Source organism: Leptonotus elevatus, chromosome 1 (genome assembly GCF_054856555.1).
Source record: "Leptonotus elevatus isolate MCC_2025b chromosome 1, RoL_Lele_1.0, whole genome shotgun sequence".
Lineage (NCBI taxonomy): Eukaryota > Metazoa > Chordata > Actinopteri > Syngnathiformes > Syngnathidae > Leptonotus > Leptonotus elevatus.
The window spans coordinates 43,212,886-43,238,697 of record NC_141239.1 but is presented as its reverse complement, the minus strand read 5'-3'; the positions used below and the strand labels follow the sequence as shown (position 1 = coordinate 43,238,697).

At 40.2% G+C, this 25,812-nt stretch overlaps 2 protein-coding genes across 9 annotated transcripts in view; one reads left to right on the top strand and one right to left on the bottom strand.

Moving 5' to 3' along the window:
* Nucleotides 1–3,676, bottom strand: part of gpatch8 (G patch domain containing 8) — a 30,354-nt gene extending 26,678 nt beyond the window's left edge. For 4 of the 8 annotated variants that reach the window (XM_086060054.1, XM_086057553.1, XM_086061503.1 and 1 more), the window contains exon 1: nt 3,396–3,468. Coding sequence is in view for 2 of the 8 variants with exons in the window: in XM_086098339.1 (XP_085954465.1) it covers nt 3,396–3,440 (45 nt within the window). In the remaining 6 variants the exon portion in view is untranslated. Of the gene's footprint in view, nt 1–3,395 lie in introns of all 8 variants that reach the window. The other 4 variants (XM_086060743.1, XM_086058362.1, XM_086098339.1 and 1 more) reach the window with 3 other exon arrangements.
* Nucleotides 3,677–4,168: 492 nt separating this feature from the next.
* Nucleotides 4,169–25,626, top strand: map3k14a (mitogen-activated protein kinase kinase kinase 14a). Its single transcript, XM_086085971.1, has 16 exons — nt 4,169–4,250; nt 11,394–11,696; nt 11,767–11,848; nt 11,919–12,156; nt 13,237–13,617; nt 15,800–15,934; nt 16,002–16,131; nt 16,210–16,338; nt 17,555–17,659; nt 17,746–17,903; nt 19,422–19,572; nt 21,244–21,501; nt 21,586–21,695; nt 22,812–22,950; nt 23,179–23,279; nt 25,225–25,626. Exons 2-16 carry the CDS (start codon nt 11,402–11,404, stop codon nt 25,384–25,386), a joined length of 2,574 nt encoding a protein of 857 aa, XP_085942097.1. The 5' UTR covers nt 4,169–4,250; nt 11,394–11,401; the 3' UTR covers nt 25,387–25,626.
* The last annotated feature ends 186 nt before the right edge of the window (nt 25,627–25,812 follow it).

Here is a 25,812-nt window from a genome sequence, read left to right as displayed (position 1 = left end):
TGTTGCAACGCTATTTTTGACATGACAAAATGATTGCTTTGTCTGATTTGTCAATCAAATAAAAGTACTTGAATGTCTTTCTCCCTAAGGGAATTGATAAAGAGTATCAACCAGCTCTGCGTGTCCTCTAAACCTAAAATAACAGTGCAGTGTGTTTCTACGGCTCCAGATAAGCCGCCTGTGTAAAGCACAATACAGGACAATAGAGTGTGCAGTTTGCAGCAATATCCACAGATGCTTCCGGCGGCCAGTTGCTTAGAAGCGGGCGTTGCTCCGTGGTTAAACCTGTCTGAATACTGACAGCGCCAGTGTGCAGAGCCAGGACGTTTCAGACTGCATTTCTCTCATAAACAACATGCACTCCTTTCCCATTAGTAACAAATAAGGTGGCTGTAATTGGGGAAGCAATGTCGCCAAATTAACCAAGTAGTTGGAATCCTTAGCTATGCACATAAACAGGTCATGGGGTGGAATGCATGCAATGTTACAAGACAGTTGTACATTGTCTGCAAAATTTTCCTGCGTTCAAGATTTGGAGGCGGCTAACTCCGCTAAATTGTGTGCTGCCTCCAGCCTGAGTGACTGATATTGTTCAACACAGCACTGCAACTGTGTTGATTGAGCTTGGCAGCAGAGTATTTCAAGTGCAGTTGCAGCGTTGCACCCCTATAGAGGCGCTATATCAACAGCAATGCGCCGCAACTCTTGCACACGCCCATTTCCGGTTTCAAGCAAGCGAGGCAGAGCGAGCACTGCAGCCGTCGCCAGTGTCTTAATAAACTACGGATGCACAATAATATCGATAGCCGATAATTAACGGCAATTATCGACCAATTTGACGTCATACAGATGAACCAGATAATAAAGAAATTTATCGGCGCCGATAATAATCGAACGGTATGGGATTTTTAATAGGTTTTAGGTGAACTAATGAGTACACACTCACATACTCACCCCACATGTAAAATACAAATTTATAAAAAAAAATAAAAAATAAAAAAGGTTTTGCAACAAGAAATAAAATATTTATCGCAAAGAAGCAAAACAAAAATCTGCAGTGGACTTATTGTTTTTCGGTTTTGTTCCAGATGTTTGAAGTTTCAATACCTGTTTACAAGGAACCTTTTTGAATAATTTTCACTTTTCTGTGGTAAAAGTTAAAAGATCCTGTGGCAGGCCAGGGAATGGGATACAATTTTTTACGGAAGTTAGTACTTTGGCACAACACTCTTGAGTAGTCACTAATATTGATACCAAATATGATATCACTATTACATAAAATTCCCCACCCAAAAAAGGCAGATTTTTTTTAAAGAACTATATATATTAGGGGTGTTAGAAAAAAATCAATTCTGCAATATATCGCAATATTACAGTGCACAATTCTCGAATCGATTTTTAAACATAAATTTTTTATGGGAATATTCAACAAAACGTCTTACTTAGGGTTGAGATTCACACATTAAGCATGGAAGAATGTTATATTAATGGAACATTAAGCCTTAATATATTATTTCAGTGCTGTTCAAACATGAAACAGACTGCAACCTGTTTGTTAAATGCAGTGGCTCAGTTATAAGCCTGAATTTTCAGATAAATAAATAAATTTCATACAAATCTTACAGTGTACATGTACAAGTTTACTGATTAGTATTTTCTAAATTTGAGTTAAAAAAATCGCAATAATCAATTTATAGATTCGTATCGGAATTAATCTGTATCGAATCAAATCGTGACCTATGAATCGTGATACAAATCGAATCGCCAGGTACTAGGCAATTCACACCCCTAATATATATATGTAACCTGGCAATAGCCAGATTGATATTGTGATTCACTCAAGGGAGTCCTTCACAATATCAATCTGGAACTGCTTCACGGTGATTTGGTCAGGAAATGCGGTACATTCTGTACAATACTTGGAGCTGATTGGACAACGCAGCATTGTGCACATTTGTTTTGGTCTATCACGGCCACGGTTGAAAATGTCGTCTTCGTTCTCATCGAAGGAGGTAAAAAAGCACGAACATCTTTACCAGCTAAAAATGCACGATGCGCCTCTCGCTGTTTAACATTCAACAAGGAAACGGTGAGTAATTCTGCAAGAACAGAATTAATTGCAGCGTCCATTCGTCCATGTTACGTTTGTTTGTTTGCCCCGGCGCTGGCTTCCTGGTTGTCACAGCTGCATTATCACTCCTCCAAACACAATGTCACTCTGTGATTGGATGGGTGGAAATCAAAGGGCTTGGTACAAGATGTATTCTTGGGAGTTTGTGAACTCACAAATACCGCGAGAATTCAGCTTGCAGAGCTATGTCCCGATATATTATTTTTCCTTAAAATTACATGAAATTAATGGCAACTATCTATCAACTACCGTAACATAAGACTGGTATCGGCACTGATGCTGATACCTGGTATTGGTCGTCGCCCATCTCTAGTCAGGATGCTACGACCTCTGCCTCAATTTTAGCCACGAAAACCCCTGGACTGTAAAATACAGCGCTATACAACTAACACATATTTCATGAAATTATAAGACTAAGAAGATGATGTGGGTGAGGAGGGGGATGTCAATTGTCAACTAATAATAAGTACAAGTTTTTAGGGTTCAGCACTGACGGCACAAAATGCAGTGTTGTACTGGGTGTGGTCGCAAAGCACAGATAACTGAACCATGCACCAACTCCTCAAACGCAGATTGCCATAATGATTCATTAAGAGCAGTACAAGTAACAAAACATACAGCACCAATAGTATAAAATGTGTAATTGCTTCATTGCCATTTACAGCATGTACTGACAGTACGCTCAGACTGACTTAAAACTGCATCGGTAATTATAGATATTTAATTTGTGCTTTATTCACTATTTCAGATAATAGTCCGCCGGGTGAATTCAACTACTAAGAGCACACCAAACACAGACATTTGCAGAATACCAATCAAGAAAACGTCACTGTCACTGCATGTTAATGATAACACGAATGCACAATAAACGCACTTGTTTGCGACGTGATGCTGGCTAGCCATGCCTCGTTAGCATAAGTCGATAAATATCAGTCTTGTCAAGGTCATTAACGAGCAATTCGGTGTCAATTATCAAATGTATCGCTGCGTGGTTTGTAGGTGGTTATTGTCGCAGAGGCAAACGAGTATTACGGTTAGAAAAAACTACGCTAGATGTTAATTTAGACAACGCCATAACATCGAAAAGGGGAAGTGAAATTGAGCCGCAGTGCACTGCCGTTAGCCTAGCTAGCTGTAAATGCTAACGAGCAAAACGGATGCAAAATGAATCAGCTGTCAGTGTTCGTGGTAGTTTAACTGTCCCGAGACATCGCAAAGGACGCACAGAAACAAACAAAAAAGAAACACATGAGTGGCGTTTTACCTGGAAATCACGCTCTTCGGTGAAACGAGAAAATCTGTCGGCCATTTTCTAAACACAGCAGCTTCTCTTTGCTGGCCGTGTGTGTCCCCCGGCTGAGCACACCGCTGTGATGCGCACTCGGTGGACTATTAGCTGCTAATTAGCCTCGAGCTCGCTAACATAAGACGAGCAAATTGATAGGGGCGTTATTGTTGAACACGTCACTGCTAAAACTATCCGGATTGAAATATCACCCTTTTCCAAATCATATATTTCTTAAAGTGTACTGAAAGTAGTAACTAATGTTTGTTGGCACAGTACTGTGTTACCAGGAGGATACTAGTTTTACACAATACTATTGTGTCTCCACCTAGTGGTAATATTATACTTACGTTTTTTTGTGTGTTTTCAACCTAGTAGAGCTTCAGTATTTAATAACAGAAATAAAATAAGAATTGTGTCTTTGATTTAATAAGTTGGAGTAATGTAAACGAAACGAAAGGCGTTTGAATATACTGCAATTTGTTTATGAAATACTACAGTTAAGCGGAACTCTGCTGACCTATGTCAAGTTACAATTAAACCTGCCCACCCATACAGGCGATAACAACCAATTTTAACTTCAAATTAAAATACTCAGTTCTCTTTGTAAAATGACAAATAAAGTCACAACACTAGAATCTAATGAAAATTAAAGTATTTTAAATCTTTTCACATTGCTAAACTTCAAAGTGTTATGCATCTTTCATTGCTGATGCGGTAAAAGTCCGAGTTTAACATTTACTTTGAAAATACAACTCAGCCAGGAAAAACCACGAATTAACTCAAACTTACTTTTCCATCGCCAACAAACGACCAACGCCTACACGGTGCCCAGTAAGTAAACAAATATCATCTAGATTTTAATTTTTAGGAATTTGTTTGTCTCCGAATATTATCTCCTTTATCCGTATTCTTCGCAAGGTCAACATTTCACGCAAAATAAACGTATTGTCTGCCTATTTCCGGTCTGGCAAGGACGTTTTCTTTTTTTCCTCAAAGTTTATGTGGCAAAAAAAAAAAAAGACATGTCAGCAGTAAAGTTGGAAACAAATAGTAGTATTCGTCAAATTTCGTTCCATAATGTCGGTATCTTTGTCTGCTTGTGCATTGTTGGTACATTAGCTTAGTGAGCGAGAGAACATAAACTTGAGGCCCGTCTTGTTGCGGGTTTTCACATTACTCAAACTCTCGCCCAAAAATCCGACGTTGTTTTTAAGTTTACGTGCATTTAAATGGTCTAGGCAAGAATTTCCAATATTCACTCAATATATTGCATCAAAACACATAGCTGACACGTTAAACTGGAAATAAAGCGCAGAAAGACTACCGGTAGTTATATTAAGTGTAAAATTGCTGGAATAGCCAAAATCGTATTGTCAGTTGTCCAATTGCAGGGATAAATGTTTAAATTGACTACAACGTCACTGAAAGGATGTGTTTTTTGTGTGTGTGTTTTTTACAAAGCAGTGGATATTTTTGCCGTGACCGGCAACTCTCCTGCAAGCGCTATTTTGCCGTGAACGGTGCTTCACCTTCACGAAGTTTTCATTTTGTTTTGCCACCCAAGATAGGCTGCTGTCGCCTGTCGGCATCTGCCTAATTGACTATTCCAAGCCTGCCTCACAAATCAAAATGGCGGTCAATTCGGTGAAAGGAAACTCTCCGCTCATTGAAAAGCACTGGACTATTTATCGTTGTAACTAATTTGGGAGGATTATTTTGATTTCAAAATGTGATGATGTGCCATTTGACTACTATGACAAGCTGTCTGGTTTGTGTGCTATTCACAGGAAAAAGCAATACAATTCGTCGTTTTTGCATTGCGAAAATAACAGAAATACCCGGATGTTCGGAATTGTCAATAACCGTCAGGTCACAGCATAGGCTGTTTGGTTTGGTTTATGGTTTTATTGAACATATAAACATGAAGAAAACACATTACAAGTATAAAATATAAGTTAAAGTAAAGAAAAACAAGAATAGGAAGAGAGAAAAAGTTTATATGTTCAAAAGGGGTAGGAGGCAGTTAAAAACGTATCTAGTCCTACCCCTTATTAGTTTTATGTTGATACAATAATAAGGTTAATGTCTTTCAACAAAAGAAAATGTATAAACCTAGTCATATATACAAGTGCACTTTAACATATGCACATTTGCTAGCAACATATGTACATGAAATTCATAGGCATATACCATAATACATTTATGAATCATATCCTCTTACTCACCTATACGATTTTCATTACACTCATATCGATACATCTAAAGAAATATGTTAATTGATTGCAATAAAAAAAATGTACAGAGCTGGATTCAAACCCATGCCCTCATACTTCCGTGGTGAGTGGTAACCACCTTTATCATTATTCCACGAGCTTTTACACATTTACCAGCGCAGAATTTGTACTTGTAGTTCTCACGCGATTCACGGCAAAATAGCGCCAAGTGGCGAGTTGCTGGTCATGGCAAAAAAAATACTTTGTTTTTGTAATACCTAAACACCAAGTGACTGCATTTGAATTAGAATGCATGTGCAAGCACTAATCACCTGCTATAAAGTACAATTGATTTGATGGCAACATACGCCAAAGAACAATTATAATACAGTAAGTTAACTGACAAAAAGCAACATAAAGCTGCAAGCAGCAATGAACGGACCTGCATACCCACTTTTTTTCACTGTGAAAGAAAATTCTAAATGATCATTACATTTTGATGCCATGTTCTGCCCACATTAGATGGTGTTTGAATTATTATTATTTTTAAATCACAATATTACATCAGCTACATGCTTTCATATGGGGATCATTTGAGTGAATTCCCTCATAGTTCTCGAGTGCTTAGCGTGAATGGTTGTTTCAATCCAAAATGGTCCACTTCCTGTTCAATGTCCGACATGGGTCCTTGAGAAATTTTCGTGGACTTGTCCACCCATTTTGGTGTCTTCTTCTTCTTCTTCTTTCTAATTTTCCAGGAGGTGCAGTGCATATTGGTCAAGTGCCCACACATTTTTATTAATTAACTGCATGCAAACACTGTACATGCAAACAGCAAATTACATGAATTTGATAATAGGGTGGGCAATGACAGGGTGGACAGTTTTGGCTCATGTTAGCATCTAATGATCACATAGTAGATGGACATTTACTTACCAACATGATTATGTTAGCAAACTGTGTATTGTTTTTCGAAAGTTTTTTTTATGTCAATTGATATTTCAGTATGACATAGTGCACATGTTAAGGCAGACTTCATCTGAAAACAAAAACGTTAATATTTGTCCCGCAAACATCAGAGGGTTTCTCAAAGAGGCAGTTACCCCATAATGACAGTGTGAACAGAAATTTTAGGGACACATGCAAAATGTTAAATGTACTGTAATTCTGAAAATAGAATATACATGATCAAAATGATCATTTTGTCAAATCAATGTTTAAAAAAAAAAAACATTATTCACAAACACTGTAGTGTTTAAAAGAGCAATATGGGAAATGCTAAAATCACTTACATTCAATAAAAAAAAAATGTACAAAATGCAGGGAACACAATTTAAGAGACTTATCTATGTACTGGTTTGTGTGGAAATGTTTGGCCACTCATAATAAGACCTATAGTTTCACTATTCTATATTTTCATGGTGAATAGTGATTCAGATAAGAACACTAAAGGCACTTTACAGTGATATTTGACCCCAAAATAACATTGTTGAATGACTCCATATAGAACTTGTTTCTGCTGCTAACAAGCAGTGCACACGAGACGAGTCAATATTGCAGGTTGTTGTATAATTATTATCATTAATTATTTTTCGAATATAGTGGCAAGTGGCCATTTACAAGAGTTGCCAAGCATCCTGTGTGTGTGACTGAAAGTCGAGCCCCTTTTCACTATTATTACTAAAGGCTTTGGAATTTCATTAATCTGTGTGGGTGGGTGTACACTGTATGCGCCACAAGTTAGCTCAAGATAGCCACTGTCGCTATGCAGAATTAAAATCGAGTACACTCAAAGGAAGAGGATTCAGTTAACGTGTTTATTATTGTGAATGTAGTTTAAAGTCAAATGTTGTATTTCATAGAAGGCTCAGTGCAGGTGCTTTCATTGCTGTAGCCACCTCTAAAATGTGAGATGTTTACATTTTCTAGATCTTTTCTCTTTGAGAAATGGTATATTTCTCCATATTTAGATTAGTCTGACAAAGTGATTACTACCAGAAACCAGGGCCCAAGTGATTTAATCGGCCAATGTTAGCTCTTTTAAAATCTGCAAAAATTAGCAGATTTTTTTCTTTTTTTACACAGTAAGACATTACAACATAAGACAAAATTAATGACATTCTAACCCCCCAAAAGTAAAAACAATTGCCGATGTTTCTCCCTGATGAAATTGTAAAATGAAACAAATACTAGAGGACAAAGTATTATATAGAACAGTCTATGTTCTATCTTATTGTTGTCAACATTTAGCGACCAAAAAGCGAGTTATTTTGTTAATTATAGATTTTTTAAATTAACCCCAAGGCGCAGGGCTGGACTTTTGACTTAGGCCCGCCAGCCCAGCCCAATTCCTGACCACCCTTGGCTACCCACGTAGCTCTACCACTGATGTTTATTGGTTCAATTTGCTCTCTATATTGTAAATGGATTAATGGGCTGCTCCCTCTAAATCGTGGGCCAGTCTCTCTGGGTAAAATATCGCAAAATAATAATTGAATAGCACCACATCTGCCCCAAAAGACACCGGCCCACCGGGCATCTGCCCTGTATGGCAGATGGTCAGTCCAGCCCTGCGTAGGCGGTTTTGTGACCCGTTTTGGGCCTTTTGATGGTTCTGACCAAGCCATTTCAAAATAAAATACTGCCCACGAATTGGACAATTAATCCATTATCAGAATTGTATTTTGAGATCTTGTTATTATTATTATTATTATTATTGATTATTATAAGACTTAATTATTATGATAATTATAATAAAATGCCATTCAATATCGGAATCGATTTTGGCCCAAAAAAAAAAATCTTTATCTAAAATCAGGCTTTAAAAAGAGCTATTATCGACCGAAATCTGCCGGCTGATTGACCAGTCGGGCCCTAGTCGAGGGTACCTTGCATCTCACCCAACGTCGTCTGGGATAGACTCCTGTTGACCCATGACCCAAATGAGGACAAACGCTATGGAAAATGGATGGAAAGAAAAATAGGGGGAAAAGTGTGCTTTTATTGTTAATTTTTTTTGGGTGGGGGGGGGGTCAGGTGACAACTGACGAGGCAATGTAACAAACTTATTATTAACATACCTGCAACACGTTTTAACTTGTGAACTTCTTCTTCTTTTCCTTTCAAACAAAATCCATAATGTCTCCTTTAAGATCCATTATTGATCCAAGTGGAACCAATTTAGCTATTGTCGCTGCCGGACATCACGCTTTTCTTTTTTTCTTTTTCTTTTTCTTTTTTACTTAACATCCGTTGAGTGTGATCTGCCCAGAGCCAAATAGATCGTGTCAATGCATTTCCCCTATGTCACCCGACTCCTCCCACCAAAGGCGCAGCCGACTGCAGCAGCAGTACAGTGAGTGTCGAGACTAGAGCACAAAGGACAGGCAGGAGTCACTTGCACCCTTATTGCTATTTACGCTCATTTAGAGGGAAACGTTAGCTCAGCGACGCTATCTCTCAAATAGTTTTGCGGTTGTTTTTGCTCTGAGACTCTGCCTGTCTTCCTTTATTACGCTGGTTCGGGGTGTGCCTTCACAAGGAAACGACATTCGGATCGCTTTGTTCTGCAGAGCCAGAAGGTAATGACCTCACTCCACCGACTGCTTGAAATATGTGTCTGCATGCTGATATTATATCCGTTGTGATTTTGAGTGAGAACTGGCTCCAGAGAAGCTTCCTCCATTCTTACAGTGTGTGCACTAATGGTTAGCGTATTGTAACACGCCGAGACAAGATATACTAGTTCATTGTTACTGTCTAAAGTATCACGCACTTCCTTAACTGAAACCAAGTGCTTGAGTTATTTGATGACACGTCTGTGCTCAGCATGCCTGGCCGACTAGGTTTCCTGTGCCATCTCTACCCGCTAAAAAAACATTTAGTTTCCGTCACCTTAAATAGTACATGCATTAGGAGGAGAGTACTCTAAAGTATGTTAAATAAATGGTCATTTATTGTGTTTCTGTACGCTCTTCTGCAGTTGGACATTGTACCCCCGCCCCCTTACCCCCCACGTTGCTTCCTGTCCTGGAAATGCCACTGTAGCTGAGTCAAGTCAGCACGCATTATAAATGTCATCAGTGGTGTTGGGTTTAGTTTTCAGGACAGGTGATAGTAGCAAAGTAGACTGGGAAATAAAACAACACATTCAAACACATTTTCATTGGATTTTGAGCTACTTTAAGAATACATAGAGCAGTGGTTCTCAACCGCTTACCCCAATCCAGCCTGTTTTCCATGTTTCTCTCAACCAACACAGCTTATCAGCCAGTTTTGCATGGAGCCTGATAATGATCCTCAGCTGTGTTGGCTGAGGAAGACAAGGAAAACAGGCTGGATAGGGGTACTCAAGGACCGTGGTTGAGAAACACTGACAGAGAATGAAAGTGAAAATTTAACATGCAGTAATGTCTGTTGTTAGACAATAGCAACATTACTATATGGTTGAGGAAGTGAACTTAAAGCTCGGTGTTTGTTGTTGCATTGCCAAGAGCAGAAAAGAGAGAGTGCATTTCAAATGTGGTCTTTCTAATCAGGAAATGACAAGCAAGGTGTTTTTGAAAATTCAACCCATGATGCTAATTTATTTTGCTTTGGATGTTTTGAAGTAGGAGGAACAATTATTTGAATTCAAATGGGCACTGCAATGTAGAAAGAAAAAAAAAACTTCATCTTAATATTGGTCGTTCAGAAGGATTTTATGTATGTTTTATGTATTTATATAGTTATGGTGTCTAGATATTGTTCAGTGATTTAAGAAGTGCAGTCCACATGTTTATACTGTATATTGTTACTTCATGAAACATCACATGACGTGATAAAGGCACAGATTTGTTTGGATTATTGTTGTAATCTGATTTATGATTAAATGATTTATGTTTACACCACTCTTGTTTGATACAATATTGTGAAGTTGTCCTAGTGAACATGTAAAAGACTGCAAGTCAAAGTGTTTAGTCTCTTAACAACTCTAATTAATAATAATAATAATGCATTATATTTATAGGCGCCTTTCTCGACACTCAAGGACACTGTACAATTTTTAAAATTATTTAATTAAAAACTGAAGTACAGTAGATACATAATATGTATTTCATATTAATTAATGGTTCATGGACCAAAACATTAATAAATCTAAAATAGTTTATTGTATAATACAGATTAATTTATTGCTTGTTTGTAAAATAAAAAAATAAATGGGGACATGCGGAAAAAGTTTAATTGCAGATTAAAACACAATAGCAATATTGGGAGAAAAAAAATTACGATTAGATTATTTTTCAAAATTGTTCAGCCATAGTTTGAAGCAGCCATTTTTGTATGATTTTGGTCATTTCCACAGTTTCATCGACTAACTTGACTGATTGCTCCCAGTTTTAAAATACGGTAGTTTAGTAGACAGATGGGTGATGCCAAATTGCAAAACATTCGAGTGAATGTCATTTTGTGTAGGTGGAGAATGGCGGCAATAATCCATGAAACTCTGGTAAGATACGTTTATAAATTCTGACCCGTAGCCAATTTTGCTTAGCAGGCAGTTAGCAACATGAAATTTAGTCGGCTTGTCTGTCATGAGTAGGCCCACAAAAAGTTTCAAGGACCCTTGTCGGAAAACAGAAAGGACATGTACCATTTTCAGCCTTTCAAGGGGTCTTTTAAAGGCCAACTTTTTCTAGAGATTTTGTCCGATTGCCATAAAACTCAAAACTCTCATACCATATAGAAAACACATTGTGTTTCTTTTCCCCAAATCACGCAGCAGGCAACATGGCAGTGAGGCAGCGGATATTCAACTCCACCGCTCCGTTCTCCGGGTCGCCGCTGGCCGACCTGAAGGCCTCGTACCCCAAATGCACAGCTGCGGACAAAGGGACACAGCAGCACCGCAAACGACAGCAACAGCAAGGGGAAGAGGAGGAGGACGAAGAGCAGTGGAAGAGCAGCAAAGTGGACTACATTGCATGTTTGAGCCCGCTGTTGAACAAAGTGTTGACTCAGGGCACTGCTGAGCGAGTCGGAGAAACACCGCTGAAGAGCTCACCCTTCATTGCACAGGCTGAATGTAAATAGGAAGATTCCGTTATAGCCAAGAATGATAAAGTATCATCATCTAACCTGGCACTCTCCTCTAGGTGAAACCCAGGACTCCCAGGAATTTAGTCCATCCTGCTTTGAACGTTCCTATCTTCCCTCCTCTGGCTGTTTTATCGTCAGGTATCATTTACACGCTGAAAGTCATACCATGGCAGAGGCGACATTGTTTGAATCCATAATTTCGCTTCAGTCTGCAGCCAGAGCACAACAACGTGGCGTGTCCGACCACAGCCTCCGTCCAAGCGCCGGCCCCATGCGGCCCGAGGAAGAAGCCTCGAAAAAGAGTGAAGCGCAAAGGCCGGAAAAAAGTCTTGTGGGAGAAGAAGAAGAAAGAGGAGGAGGAGCAACAAAGCAGATACCACACAGATACCGCAGTGCCCTCTGGAGTCCCTGAGCAGGAGAGCGGGAGTTCCCTGGAGTACATCCTCGTAAGTGCAATCTTTGGCTGAACTTTTTAATCACTGAATTAATTAATCAATTAAGGCCTAAAGCGCCTAAACATGCCTCTAAAACCTATAAGTGCCAGAGCGCTCCCGGCTCTAGTGGTAGGAACGCGGTAATGCGCTCCCGGCCTTAATGGGTTAATCAATCCAGGGCGAGCAGGAGTCAACATTAACGGTGGCCCTATAGCCATGGCCACTACGCCAGTGTTGGGCCACTACCTTTCTTCAGGACAGGGCCCCGACTGGGCCAGTTCAAATCACAGCCACCGGAAAAAAAATTAAGGGTTGGCATTAGGGGGGTAAGATCAGAATGAGTGGTACTTTAACCTTAAAAGAATGAACCAGCCAGAAACAGCATATTGTGATGACGCAAAAAAATTTTTTAACAGTTGCACGCTTGCCTGGATAAATGGACAATAATCGGGTTTAGCCTCATGTCGCTAGCTTTGGCTAGTCTGATTGCCGTGAGCCTTAATAGATTCACACCAGCGGCAGGTGGACCTCAGAATGGCGGTGAGGAACAAGGGCAGCGGTGTGAAGTGACACTTGGTCACCACGGGTGTGGATGCAAAAGTAAGTATATACAGTTATAGAAAAGGGATAACACATGCAATAATTACTGTTTAGAACAAAAAAGAAGAAAGAAATACATTCATCTCATAACATGTGTTACTACTGTATACCTACTTTTGCACCTCCCTATATATATGTGTGTCTGTGCTTGTGCCGCTGCTGCATGTGATGTAGTAAGTACATTCTCAACGATTGGCTGTCTGTGACACGACGCCATGAACTGTTCACATCAGCAAACTACGGCAAAATGAGTGAAGGAGCTAAACTTCCACTTCAAACACTTCATCCACACCATCCGGCATACAACCGTGCAAACGCCGCCAGAATCGCTCAGCTCGCGCTGAGTGTGAGCGCAGCATTCATGAGGAGGGTACACTGCCATAGCCTTCAATGCAGTTGTGTAGTATAATGATGCTAAATATTAAATAATCAGTAAAACATGACATATTTGATTATGATAATCTGAAATCATCATGCTTTTCGCTCTTGTAGGGTGATTTGCTGCAAGGAGAAAGGAGCCCCCTAAGTTCCTCGTGCTGCAGCAGCGTGGAGAGCTCCGATGAGGAGGATGTAGCGTCCCCCCTCTATCGCAGCAAACTCTACAACACAGGCTCCAGCTGCTCCCCGCTGGCCTGGGCCAAGCCATTCCCGGCGGGCACCCTGCGTAGCCTCTGCTCCTACGGGCCAGACAGCGACTCGCTCAGTAGTGCCGGCGACTGCTCGCTGGCCCTCGTTGGCCTGCGAGGCAGCGTAAGCCAGGGCGATCCGTGCTATGCGGGGCCATTCTGTAAAGAGGTGGAGCGCAGCGCGTGGGAGGAGGAAGAAGACAAGTGGCCGTCCGTCGACAACGAGGGCATAATTTTTTATAACAAAGTGAGTTATTTTGTTTTTATATATATATATATATATTTATTTATTTTTTGACACATTGTGCATTTGTTTATTTATTCATTTGAAACAGTTCCCAGATGTCTTAACATGTCTGTGGCATACTGTCCATACAGTATATACAGTAAACACTCAAATATTCGCTTTGGCTTTGGCCGAGTAAAAAAAAAAAAGATGAAAAGGTGAATTTTTCAGAAAATTCCAAACCGCTAATATGCGGTATTAAACATATTTACTTTTCTTTTTTTCTATGAAACCTATTGGCTGAAGAGCTCACTTTTTGAAAAAAAAATTCTGAAGCGCAAGATGCTATGTGATGCATCCTATGTATTTTCGAAATAGTATAGTAATACTGTACAATAATTGGTTTCAAGGTAGCATGTTGAAGTGATAGACATGTTTTCCATGGGCACTGCTTGAGCCTTGTACCTTGAGTGCCTTCTCTATGCAATAGCAGAGCCCAAAATGTGTAAAGAAAGCAAGTGCCCATAAAACAGTAAAAACATGTTTGTAATGCAGTGGCATGCACAGAGATTTTGGGGGCCAAGTGCTCCGAGGGGGAAAAAAGGGCGCTTTAGTGTACAAGGAATATTATACCTTACTGACAATTCCGAGATGACATCACGAGTCAAGATGGCCGTCAATTTGGTGAACGAAATCTATCTGCTCATTGAAAAGCGTTGGATTTTGGATTGTTGTAATTTGATTTGTGAGGATTATTTTGATTTCAAAATGTGATGAGATGTCGCTTGTATGATAGTCACAGGAAAAAGCATTACAATCTGCCGTTTTTTTTCACCGTATAAAGGAAGCATTTGCATTGTGTTGCATTGGGGACATATCAGAAATGCCCGGATGTTCGGAAATGTCAATAGAAGTTTTTAAATAAATGTAATAGCTAATAATAGCTTTATGCCTACTGATTTAGTACAAACTACTTAAAAATATATATATTTTTCAATACAATTAACCTTAATGAGCAAATCAACAATATAAATGGGATATTAAAAAAAAGTGCTAAACTCTAGTTAACATGACTCTCTCTGGCCTTGACTCTGAATCTGACCTTTCATCTTCATGCATCTTTGATTTCATTCAAGAGAGCAGAGAAATGCTTCCCTTGACCGCTTGCTGTAGCTCCTTTTCTTTTCCCCTTTTCAGCCTCTCCTTTCTAGGCATTATGATACAATTACTAAATGAACGGAAAAATTGTAACCAAACAGACCATTGGCATGAGAAGGAATAAGACTGACTGTTGTCATTACAAGAAGGCAAAAGGGTATTTTTCACAAGCAATTGACAATTCCAAACATCCGGGCATTTCAGATTTTTCCACAATGCAACTCAATGCAAATGCTTTGATCACCGATGACGTATTGGATTGTTTTTGCCTGTGACTACTAGCATATTACAAACCAGACACAAACAACAGTTCATTACATTTTGAAATCAAAATAATCCCCACAAATAAAATTAAAATGATCCAAAGTCCAATGCTTTTTAATGCACAGATCACAGAGAGCTTCCTTTCACTGCCATTAGTCTTACAATGTGGTGGTTATCACGTTGTCTATTATTGAATTAGCACTAGGTGGCTAATATCGGCTAATTTATGCTCAGATTATTTGTGCTGTATGAGGCATGTTACTTCACAACAAAATGATTATAGGTAGGGAATAGATGGCAAACAAACAATACAATTTCACTGGATTCACAACACAGTTAGCTAGCTGGGGTGGAGCAGCAGGGGAAGAAGAAGTGTGTGTGTGTCTGTCCCACACCGCGACCGTGGGTAATAAGCATTCACGTGACAAAGGATGCGAGCAAGCGAGATAGGTCGGGTGCGCGCGCACAGGGGCCGCGTGTTTTTTTTTTCCACACACGATTAATCATGCAGCTTTTCTAAAAGATTGTGTCAACATTGACCTGTCCTCAGTAAAGTGTTTATTTAAAAAAAAAAAGAACAACTAACTTTCTAAAGGGCACTTCTTTTGAGTGAGGGCAGAGGGGCAAGAGTGTGAGTACCCCACTAGGGGTCTACCTGTGCACGCCAGTGTTGTGATCCATTGACACAACACTTGCAGAAGGGCTCGCTCACAGATACAGAAAATATTATAATATGGCCTATTTAATTACAAGTAGCACTAATTTGCCTTTCCTCCATCAGAACATCCAGCCTGTCGATTCGGAATATAAGGAAGGAAGGGAATTTGTCCTGTCGGAGTTTATTAAGGAAGGCTCCTATGGTGAAGTCCATGGCGCTCGAGATGTCAACACAGGCTTTGAGTTTGCTGTCAAAAAGGTAACATGGAAGAATCAGCAATTCAGAGGCCAGTTTGGATTTTTGTTTAATGCTTACCTGCTTCCAGATCGCTCTGAAGAGGTTCAACAGCGAGGAGGCGAGCACGTGGAGTGCCCTCCGATCTCCTCGCATCCTGGAGCTCTTCGGAGTTGTCCGAGACGGGCCTTACATTTTCTTTCTCATGGACTACAAATCTGGCAAGCGCTTCTTCAACCCTGCCCACAATAATCCTGTGATTATATAGTAACAAATATTAAGACATCATGTCCATGCAGGCTCACTGGGCCAACTGATAATGCAGCGCGGGCGGCTGCCGGAGGACCTGAGCCTCTACTACCTGTTGCAAGTCGTGACAGCGCTTGAGTACCTCGCCAAGAAGAAAGTGGTGCATCTTGATGTTAAAGGTATCTGTGGCAATGTTTTTCAAGAAATTTAATTTAACAAACATCTGGGGCATGGGCCTAAAATGTTGGTGCAGGTCTGATTAAAAGTACAAATCTGAGGCAATTTAAGTAATACCGCACTGTGTAAAATCTTGTTATATTTTGATTTTATATGTACAGTATATATATATATATATATATATATATATTTATATATATATATATATATATATATACATACATACAAAATCAGGTCCTGAGGCAGACTCTTCAAGGCTGAAGCCTTTATGTTGTGGTGAATCTATCTATCCATCTATCCATCTATCCATCTATCCATCTATCCATCCATCTATCCATCTATCCATCTATCTATCCATACATACAACATCTTAGGCAACACAGTGGCTGACTGGTTAGCACATCCGCCTCCCAGTGCTGAGGACGTTTGATCGAGTCCGGGCTTCGGCCTTCCTGGGTGGAGTTTGCATGTTCTCCCCGTGCTTGCCTGGGTTTTCTCCGGGTGCTCCGGTTTCCTCCCACATTCCAAAGACATGCGTGGCAGGTTAATTGAACACTCCAAATTGTCCATAGGTGTGTTTGTGAGTGTGGATGGTTGTTCGTCTCTATGTGCCCTGCGATTGGCTGGCAACCAGTTCAGGATGTCCCCCGTCTACTGCCCGAAGCCAGCTGGGATAGGCTCCAGCGCCCCCCGCGACCCTTGTGAGGACAAGCGATTAAGAAAATGGATGGATGGATATTTATCTCTTATCGATATTAATCTAATCTAGCTCTCTATCGTCTCACATGGATTTACAGCACCTGTGACCTAGCATGAGGACGGGGGCAGCGGGTTTTTGGAATTTCCCATCATGACTCAGCCGCTGCATGTGTGGCGGTAAAAGAGCGAGAGAGAGAGAGAGAGAGACAGAGAGAGGGAAGGGGGGAGGGGGGAGGGGGGAGGGAGAGATATGTAGAACAGGAAGTCATTGAGAGAAAAGAGGGGGATGGAGGTGTGCAGAAAGAAGGTAAGGGAAAGGTGAATACACTGAAAGTAAATGCCACCAAAACTGCTCTTTCTTGTAGTTTCTCTACTGCATCACTCCCTTTTTTCATTTCCCTCTCTTGTCCTTCTGGCCGTGTGTAGCTGCTCTGTTTCCAATTAAACAGCCCTTCAAGTATGCATAAAGCCATGGAAGGCACCCAAGCTCCATAATTTCCTTTTTCTTTTGTCCCTCAGCTGACAATGTGTTGTTGTCGGAGGACGGCAGAGACTCCTTCCTGTGTGACTTCGGCCATGCCGAGAGATTGGACACTGGCGGGCAAAGTCTCAGTGTGTCCCGAGGTAGGACAGTCCTGAGGCGGACAGCCAAAAATCATGACAATACGTGACGTCGCCTTTCTCACTGTTGGCCATCTTGTTGAAAGCAGACCTGAAGGGTACTGAGACGCACATGGCCCCTGAAATGGTGAAGGGCGAACCCCGCGGAGCCAGAGCAGATGTGTGGAGCAGCTGCTGCATGTTACTGCACATGCTCAACGGGTGTCAGCCTTGGACCAGATATTACACCTGTAGACTCTTCCTAAAGGTACTGTATGACACAGGTGGCAAAAATGGTCACAGTCTGTATTTAAGTAAAAACCCCGGTATGATTAGAAGTACTGATTCGACTCATTTCTGACACCACAGAACAACCCTGCCAATTTTGAATGATTAATAAAAATCATAGTGTAAAGTTCAGATAGGAACTTTCACCACTTCTTTTATCTTGAATGCTCGCTACACTAATAACAACCAGGAGACTGCATATTCTCAGTCGAACTATTTACTGGATGCCAGAAAGATGACGTGCACAGCTGTGGAGCCTTTTCTGAGAAAATGTGTGATCTGATGGTCTTAACTGGTTTCAACTAGATAAGTGCGCCAGAGTGTAGTTAGACAGGAGGATGCCAAGCCAGGACAGGTGACAGCGACACAGTGGCCTAGCTCAAGTCACCTATCTAATCATTAAGAGGCCCAATCTAACAGTAGTATATAAAATTAGGCTTAAAATGTTTTTAATATTGGGCTGTTCACACCACTGTCAAATGCCGTTAGCGCTGTTGAATCAAATGAAACCCACTCAAGTTTCAATCAAATATAGTGGAGTGCAGCTATTGGTGGGGGACAGGGACTGGGCCGGCACACGAATAGGGAAAATCTATGTATAATTGGCTCCCATTGTAATTGGATGGAAGAAAATTAACAAACCCCAAAAAGAAAAAAAAATACCCCAGAAATGTTTCAATAAACAAGAATACACTTGACTAGATGCCATAGATTTATTTTGTGCTAAACAAATAAAAAATCAACATTTCAGAAATACATCTTGTGTGTAATTAGGTTATCTTTGTCTGATATGTTCTTTTTGTGATCATCATAGAGGAGGAACTATACAAAAAAAAAAAGAATTTGAGAAGGAAGCCAATACCTTTTCATAGCACTGTATAACCGAGTCACTTGCAATTGTGCCGGATAACCACTGATGTGAACAAATGCCCTCAAGTTCTTATATAGTGTGGGTAGGGTGACAATGGCCGTTTTAGCCATGGCCAAAAAAAGAAAACAGAAATGTTGAAAAACAAGTTAAAGCTCTATCCATAATTGCATACAGCTGTTCTCAGTCTGTGAACGTGATTTCTGAAACCCTCTTCCAACAAAACAGGACACAACGTGTTTGTCGTGAATCATTCTTGACGACGACAAATTCAAATAATTTTCTGAGCTAAGGAAATAGATGGAGAATATCGTTCATTTCCGAATCTGTTGCGTCATTGTTGTTGATGCTTCCTGGTTCATCTCCATCTCGCTTTGTCCCTGTTTTTTTTTTTTGCCATACGAGTCGATGAGATTTCAATCAATTAGTCAAAAAATCTCAAGTGTAACGAGCAATGAAGAGCCTATTTTGATAAAGAAATTAGTAGTACAGTACTTACAGATATCTAAGTCATCAGGAAAACAAATACTCAAGTACAGATAGGTAGTACATTAAATACACGACAGTACATCCATGCCATACAAGCACTCACATGCCTGTTAATCTTCAGCGACGCCATGTTCTTTACAGATTGCCAACGAGCCACCGCCGCTCCAAGAGATCCCGCCCGACTGCAGCCCCCTCACGGTGGAGTTGATCAAGGCGGGTCTGCAGAAGGATCCCAACAAGAGAGCGTCGGCCAGTGACATGAAGGAACGTGCGGCCAGAGCACTCAAACAAGGTATACTCGTACTCTGGAGTATTCATGGTATCCGCTATACGTTGTGAGAGTATACTACATCCAAGCATTTCTTATGAACGTTTGGATTCTTAACTCATTTTCTCCCAAAAACATATAAATATGTTCTATTTTACTTGGTACCAAAGACGTATTTATACATTTTTTATGTTTTTTATGCTAGAGCAAGGGTGCTCATGTGCGGTCCCCGAGAGCCCCTATCCAGCCTGTTTTCCATGTTTCCCTCCTGCAGCACAGCTGAATCTAATGATCAGCTAATCAGCAAGCTTTGCAGAAGCCTGATAACGATCCCGATCATGAATCAGGTGTGTTAGTGGAGAGAAACATGGAAAACAGGCTGAATAGGGGCTCTCGAGGACCGAACTTGAGCACCCCTGTGCTAGAGCATACAGAAGGCAATGGTAGTTATTACAAAAATGGGCAGCAAGTGGCAGCAGAGTATAAGAGATCAACCCGTGCCATGTTACAAAAAAGCTTTTTTTTATGCAAGTGTTTTAAACAGACTAGCTATATTCTTATGCTAACTGCTGCAAAACGCAAACAGATAGAAATATACTTTTTTCCCCTAATGAAGAGACTCTAATCTTTCTTTAGGTAAGATGTTTTTATAGCAATAGAACACAATATTCTGTGGGCTTTGCAAAATATGTCAAAATCCAGTAAAACAGCCGGGAGCGAAGGGGGTTGCTTCAGTGAAAACGGATGAGAGTGAATGAGTTAAAATGGGTTATCCTAGCATCACAAAAATTATACTTCCAGGTTCTTCTATCAAAAAAATTTAGACAGACTTTACACACTGGCATACATGGGACGATAAGCGGTTTGACAATTGACTGTTGTTTTAAAAAGTCATGCTTTCAATAGTTACTGATACTGTCTGTCACTGGTAATGAGCTGCTCTTTTCTTTTTTCAAAACAGCATGCAGCATGATGGGCTGCTTGCAGAGTTGCATAACCAGCGGCCTCTTTGAAGTTAATTGCCTACAATTCACTTATTTTCTCCTTCTCCCGCAACTGCACGTTCATTGAGGAGGAGGAAGGGACGAATGGGGACGGAGAAAAGAGACACACGGGTGCTGCAGCATTGTCCTTTTAAAAATAATAATAATAATAATAATAACTGGGGTCTGTTTTTAAATGATTACCATAGGACACTGTGACTTTCTAAGAAGAATTATTTTTATCTTAGCTTTAACTTTTTATACAGTGTTTCCTCGCTGTATCTCGTTATATCGTGGTTCACCTTTCACGGCCTCGTTTTGTGGATTTTCATTTGTGACCATAAGTTTATGTATCGCAGGTTTACCTTGCTATTTTACGGGTTTTCTTGCTATTTTTCTTCCTTCTAAATCGGAACAGTCAAAAAAATATATCGATGTTTGTTTGGGGGGTGGTGGTCATTGTTTCACACACAAAAAAACCGAAAAGTGGACCTAGTCGAATATATCGACCACCAAAATAACTCAACGCAAACTTTTTGGCCCAAAGCTTCGTCGGCATATTTCACATTTGCAGTCATTAGAAAGGTTCATTTTATTGTATTTAAAAAAAAAAAAAGTCAGATTGGAATGAATTAATTTGTCAATAGTCAAGTCCAAAATGATTAGAGGGTGACAGGCCTAAACTTGTCCTTACATTCCCCTTTGCACGCAGTTGGCGGACTCAGAAACCCATGGAGCAGATCCTACACGGAACCACTCTATTTTGCCAACAAACCTCCGGACTCCCAGCCAGTCCAGTGTGAAGACCACGAGGAGCAGGAAACGGACAGGAGTGCGATCGTTCAGCTGGACAACGGCGACGAGGATGAAGCCGACGAGTGTGAACGAGGAACCCATTTCGATTTAAAGCAGTCGAAAAACAGGATCACTGATTCTGTTCCCGAACTTGAGCTGCGGAAACTGGAGAGAGGTCAGCTTCCCGTCCACTGTCCCTGCTCGTTCGTCTGTGCTGTACTTTTCAGCGTGTTCTCTGTCTTTTGGTGGGGGGGAGCAGATTTCTATCTCAGCAGTCTTTCCCAGCTTCACTCTGCTGAGATGCAGGAGCAGCTCTTGTCTTGTCTCAGCAGTGACGCCTACTCCAACAGGGACCCATGGGACAAAAAGGTCATTCAAAACTCGTACGCATCTCAAAGAATGACAATATGCTCAAAATGTTTATTTATTTCCGTAATTGAATTTAAAAAATGAAATTGTTAATTACATCTGTGCAAAATGACTACATACATCATTAAAAATGTGTAGAATATTTGAGAACCACCAAGATTTCCCCCAGTGCTTTGTAGGCCTTGGTGGCCACCATGCTTTTCTTGCCAGGCTGAGCATTATAGAGTTGATAACAATCTTTAAAAAAAAAAGTTAGATGGCCAAAATATCTTTACAATAGCCTTTTTATTTGACCATTTATGACTTAACACCTAGCTGTTCCTAATGGGTGCTGCTGCAAGCCTCTGGACAATAGTTTACAGACAGAATTTGGGTTCGAATTTCCCGCCCTTTGTCTGCGGATGTGACATATCGACACCTTCTTAACTCATTCAATGCCATTGACGGCTATTGACGTCAAAAATTCATTTGAACTATTTCCATTAGTTTAACATTGTTTCCACTTTTGTTAACAAGAGTAGGAAAACCTAGATTTTTTTATTTTACATTTAGAACAGATATAAAATGTATGATTAATTGTGAGTTAACTATTGAAGTCATGCGATTAATTACAATTACAAATTTTAATCGCCTGACACGATTAAAGAAAAGAAAAGATTATTAAAAATTAGGAGCGTCAGGCAATTAACATTTTTAATCGTAATTAATTGCATGACTTCACGATTTAACTCACGATTCATCAAAATTTTTATATCTGTTCGAAATGTACAATAAAAAATTCTAGGTTTTCATACTCTTGTTAACAAAAATGGGGAAAAAATGGTAAACTAATAGAAATAGTTAAAATGAATATTTGACGTATGTAACCATCAATGGCAGTGAGTTAAAATAATCGCCTATGTTGTTTTTTTTATAGAAAACACAAATAAATGAACCGTTTGCATAATGAGATAATTTAGGCAAAAAAAATGGACTTTATAGTTTTAAGAGGGTGACGATGGTGTGAAGGGAAAATGCAGTTCCTTTTTTGGCCACAGGTGGCAGTGGCGATTTGAAATTCAATTGTCCGCGTCCAGTAGCTTTAAGTGTTTTAAAGGTTACTCTTGCGTCGTTCAGGACTCGGGCCGCTGGTCACTGAGCCCCGCCGACGACTGCAGCTCTGGAGTCTGCTCCGACAGCGGCCAGCTAGACGGGCAGCAGAGCGTCAGTCTGGACCTGCTGGGCCACTCGCCGCCTCAGCCGTGCTGCTTCCAAGGTGGAACACCCAAGCACATATGCCTGTCTGTCTGTCTGCCTGTCTGTCTGTACATACTGTATTTCCCCCTTTCTCTCTCACATTCTCTCTCATTCTAGCTCTGCCATACTCTCTCTCTCTCTCTTTTTCTCTATCTCTCTCGCACTTGCACTACTCTCACGTCCTTTCTCGCTGTCCCGCTCTTTTTCTGGCTCACGCTCTCATATGTTTTCATTGTCCGGGGCTCAGGAGTGGACGTCTGCATCAGAGACTTCAACGGTACAACCATCCAAATACGAGAGACGCGGCGGGTGAAGGTGGGCCACATCGCCACCGGCATCAGCGATCAGGTGAGACTCCCCTGCCCCTCATCATCGTTTTTGAATATAAAGCTATATATGAAACGTTTAGCTGTACTCCCTTCTGATTTTTCAGTATGGTACAGAGATTTACAATTTTGCTCATAAGTTTGCATATCCTTGGGGGGGGTATGCTAATCGTTTTAGATACCTTTGGGGTATGTAAACTTATGAGCACAACTGTATGGTGAGAAAAATATTTAATGCCCATAAAATCCAAAATGCTCTGACAATTGTTTCGATATATTCAGAGGTTGAAGTGGACATGACGAGAGATGTGCATGTAAATTTTCGATTCATAGCAATTTTATGTCATTATGCAATGTTTAGCTTTTGTACATGTACAGTTGTTGCTCCTAGGGTGTATATATTTATGAGCACAACTGTATGTCTGCTAACTAGTGGTGAATGGTGATAAATACAGTTATGTTCCAAAGTTGGACTTTATTAAAAATAAAGTTGTATTGGAAAATATACTGATGATCTACAAACCCAATTCCCAAAAAGTTGGGACATTATACAAATTGTGAATAAAAACTGAATTTAATTTTGTAGAAGTGCCAAATATTCATATTTTATTCAGAATAGAACATGGAGAACAGGTCAAAAGGTTAAACTGAGAAAATGTATCATTTTAAGGGTAAACTATGTTGATTTTAAATTCCATGGTGTCAACAAATCTAAAAAAAGTTGGGACAAGGTCATTTTCACTACTGTGAGGCATCCCCTCTTCTTCTTACAATAGTCTGCCAAATGTGCTCTCGAAGTGAAAGAAGTGGACTGCAGGCTGGCCATTTTTAATAGCCGGATCCTTTTCCTCCGCAGCCATGATGCTGCATGTGGTCTGGCATTATCGTGTTGAGAAATGCAAGATCTTCTCTGAAAGTGATGATGCCTTGATGGGAGCATATTTTGTTCTCCAATCGCAATTTACCTTTCTGCATTGACGATGCCTTTCCAGATGTGGAGGCTGCCCATGCCACACGCACTCATGCAAGCCTATACCATCACAGATGCAGGCTTATAAACGGAGTGCTGATAACAACTTAGCTTGTCCGCCCAAGTTTTCCACAAAGAACTTCCAATCGTGATTCATCTGACCACAAACAGGTTTCCACTTTGCCACACTCCATTTTGGCCCAGAGAAACGCCTGCGCTTCTTGGTCTGCTTCTTCTTTGTACTGTGGCGTTTCATCTGGCAACGGCGGCTTGTGTTCACCCACAATGTTTTCTGGAAGTATTGCGGAGCCCTTCCTGTGATTTCCCTTACAGTGCACATTTCTGTTTGCGGTGCAGTCACGTTTAAGGGCAACCAGTATGATATTTCGGCCTTGGCCCTTACACACAGAGATTGTTCCAGATTCTATGAATCTTTGGATGATGACTTCAACCTTTTAGCAATTTTTCCGTGGTAAACACATTTCTGATATTTCTCCACTATCTTTCTGCGCAACATTGGAGGAATTGGTGATTCTTTACCCATCTTGGCTTCTGAAAGACACTGCCACTCCGAGAAGCTCTTTTTATACTCCAATCAAGTTGCCAATGGACCTCATTAGTGCTAACTTGTCTTCCAGCTGTTTTTTTTAATAGGTGCAATTGACTTTTCCAGCCTCTTATTGCTGCCTGTCCCAACTTTTTTTTTTTGATTTGTTGGCACCATGAAATTTACAATAAACATGTTTCAATTAAAATGATAAATTTTCTCAGTTTAAACTTTTCACCTGTCATCTATGTTCTATTTTGAACTAAATATTGAAATTTGGCACTTCCACATAAATTGCATTCAGTTTTTATTCACAATTTGTATAGTGTCCCAACTTTTTGGGAATTGGGTTGGTACATTGCAATTTCCTGCAAGAAATAAAAATGCTGTTATTTTCTACTACTACTCACCATTACACAAATTCTAAATGCACATTTCCTCCCGTTATAGATCTCTGAGAGAGTTTTCACATTGGAAACCCAGCTGGGTTGCACGGTGGCTCACGATGAGGAGGTGCAGGAGTCGGGCCTGAAGCTTTGCTGCGTCCTGGCTCCTGACTTCAGCGCCACTTGGAAGTGGAGGATCAGAGACGGAGCACTAGAAACTAGATGAGTTGAACATAAATGAAGTCCTTTTGACATGATTTGATGTCATTTTCAGGTCATTCCAAGTCCTTCACAGCCATCAAACTACATTGAAGGTCTGTGGATTTGTGGTTTGATTTGTTTTTTTATGATTAACATGTACTTTACCTTAACAAAAGAAGTTGAATTTCATTTATTTGGTACTTTGTCTACCCTGTAAAAGTGGAAAAAGTTAAAAATTGCAATAAATTCCACATTTATGACCATGTCAATGGTGTCAGTTTGTGTTTTTTTTGATAAGGGAAAACATAATAATTTTGTCTTTATTAAAAAAAAAAAAAAGTCATCTCAGGTTTAAATAGGATGTCAATAATTAGACAGAAGAATAGATGCATACATAAAAATGAAGAATATACTTTTAATACTGTGACTCAGGACAATTCTGCAATTGGTC

Coding starts and splice junctions, on each gene's coding strand:
- map3k14a (XM_086085971.1), top strand. CDS start 11,402: ATGGCAGTGAGGCAGCGGATATTCAACTCCACCGCTCCGTTCTCCGGG. Junction 17,660..17,745: donor AAGTCTCAGTGTGTCCCGAG/GTAGGACAGTCC, acceptor TGTTGAAAGCAG/ACCTGAAGGGTACTGAGACG. Junction 21,502..21,585: donor GCTGCGGAAACTGGAGAGAG/GTCAGCTTCCCG, acceptor GGGGGGGAGCAG/ATTTCTATCTCAGCAGTCTT.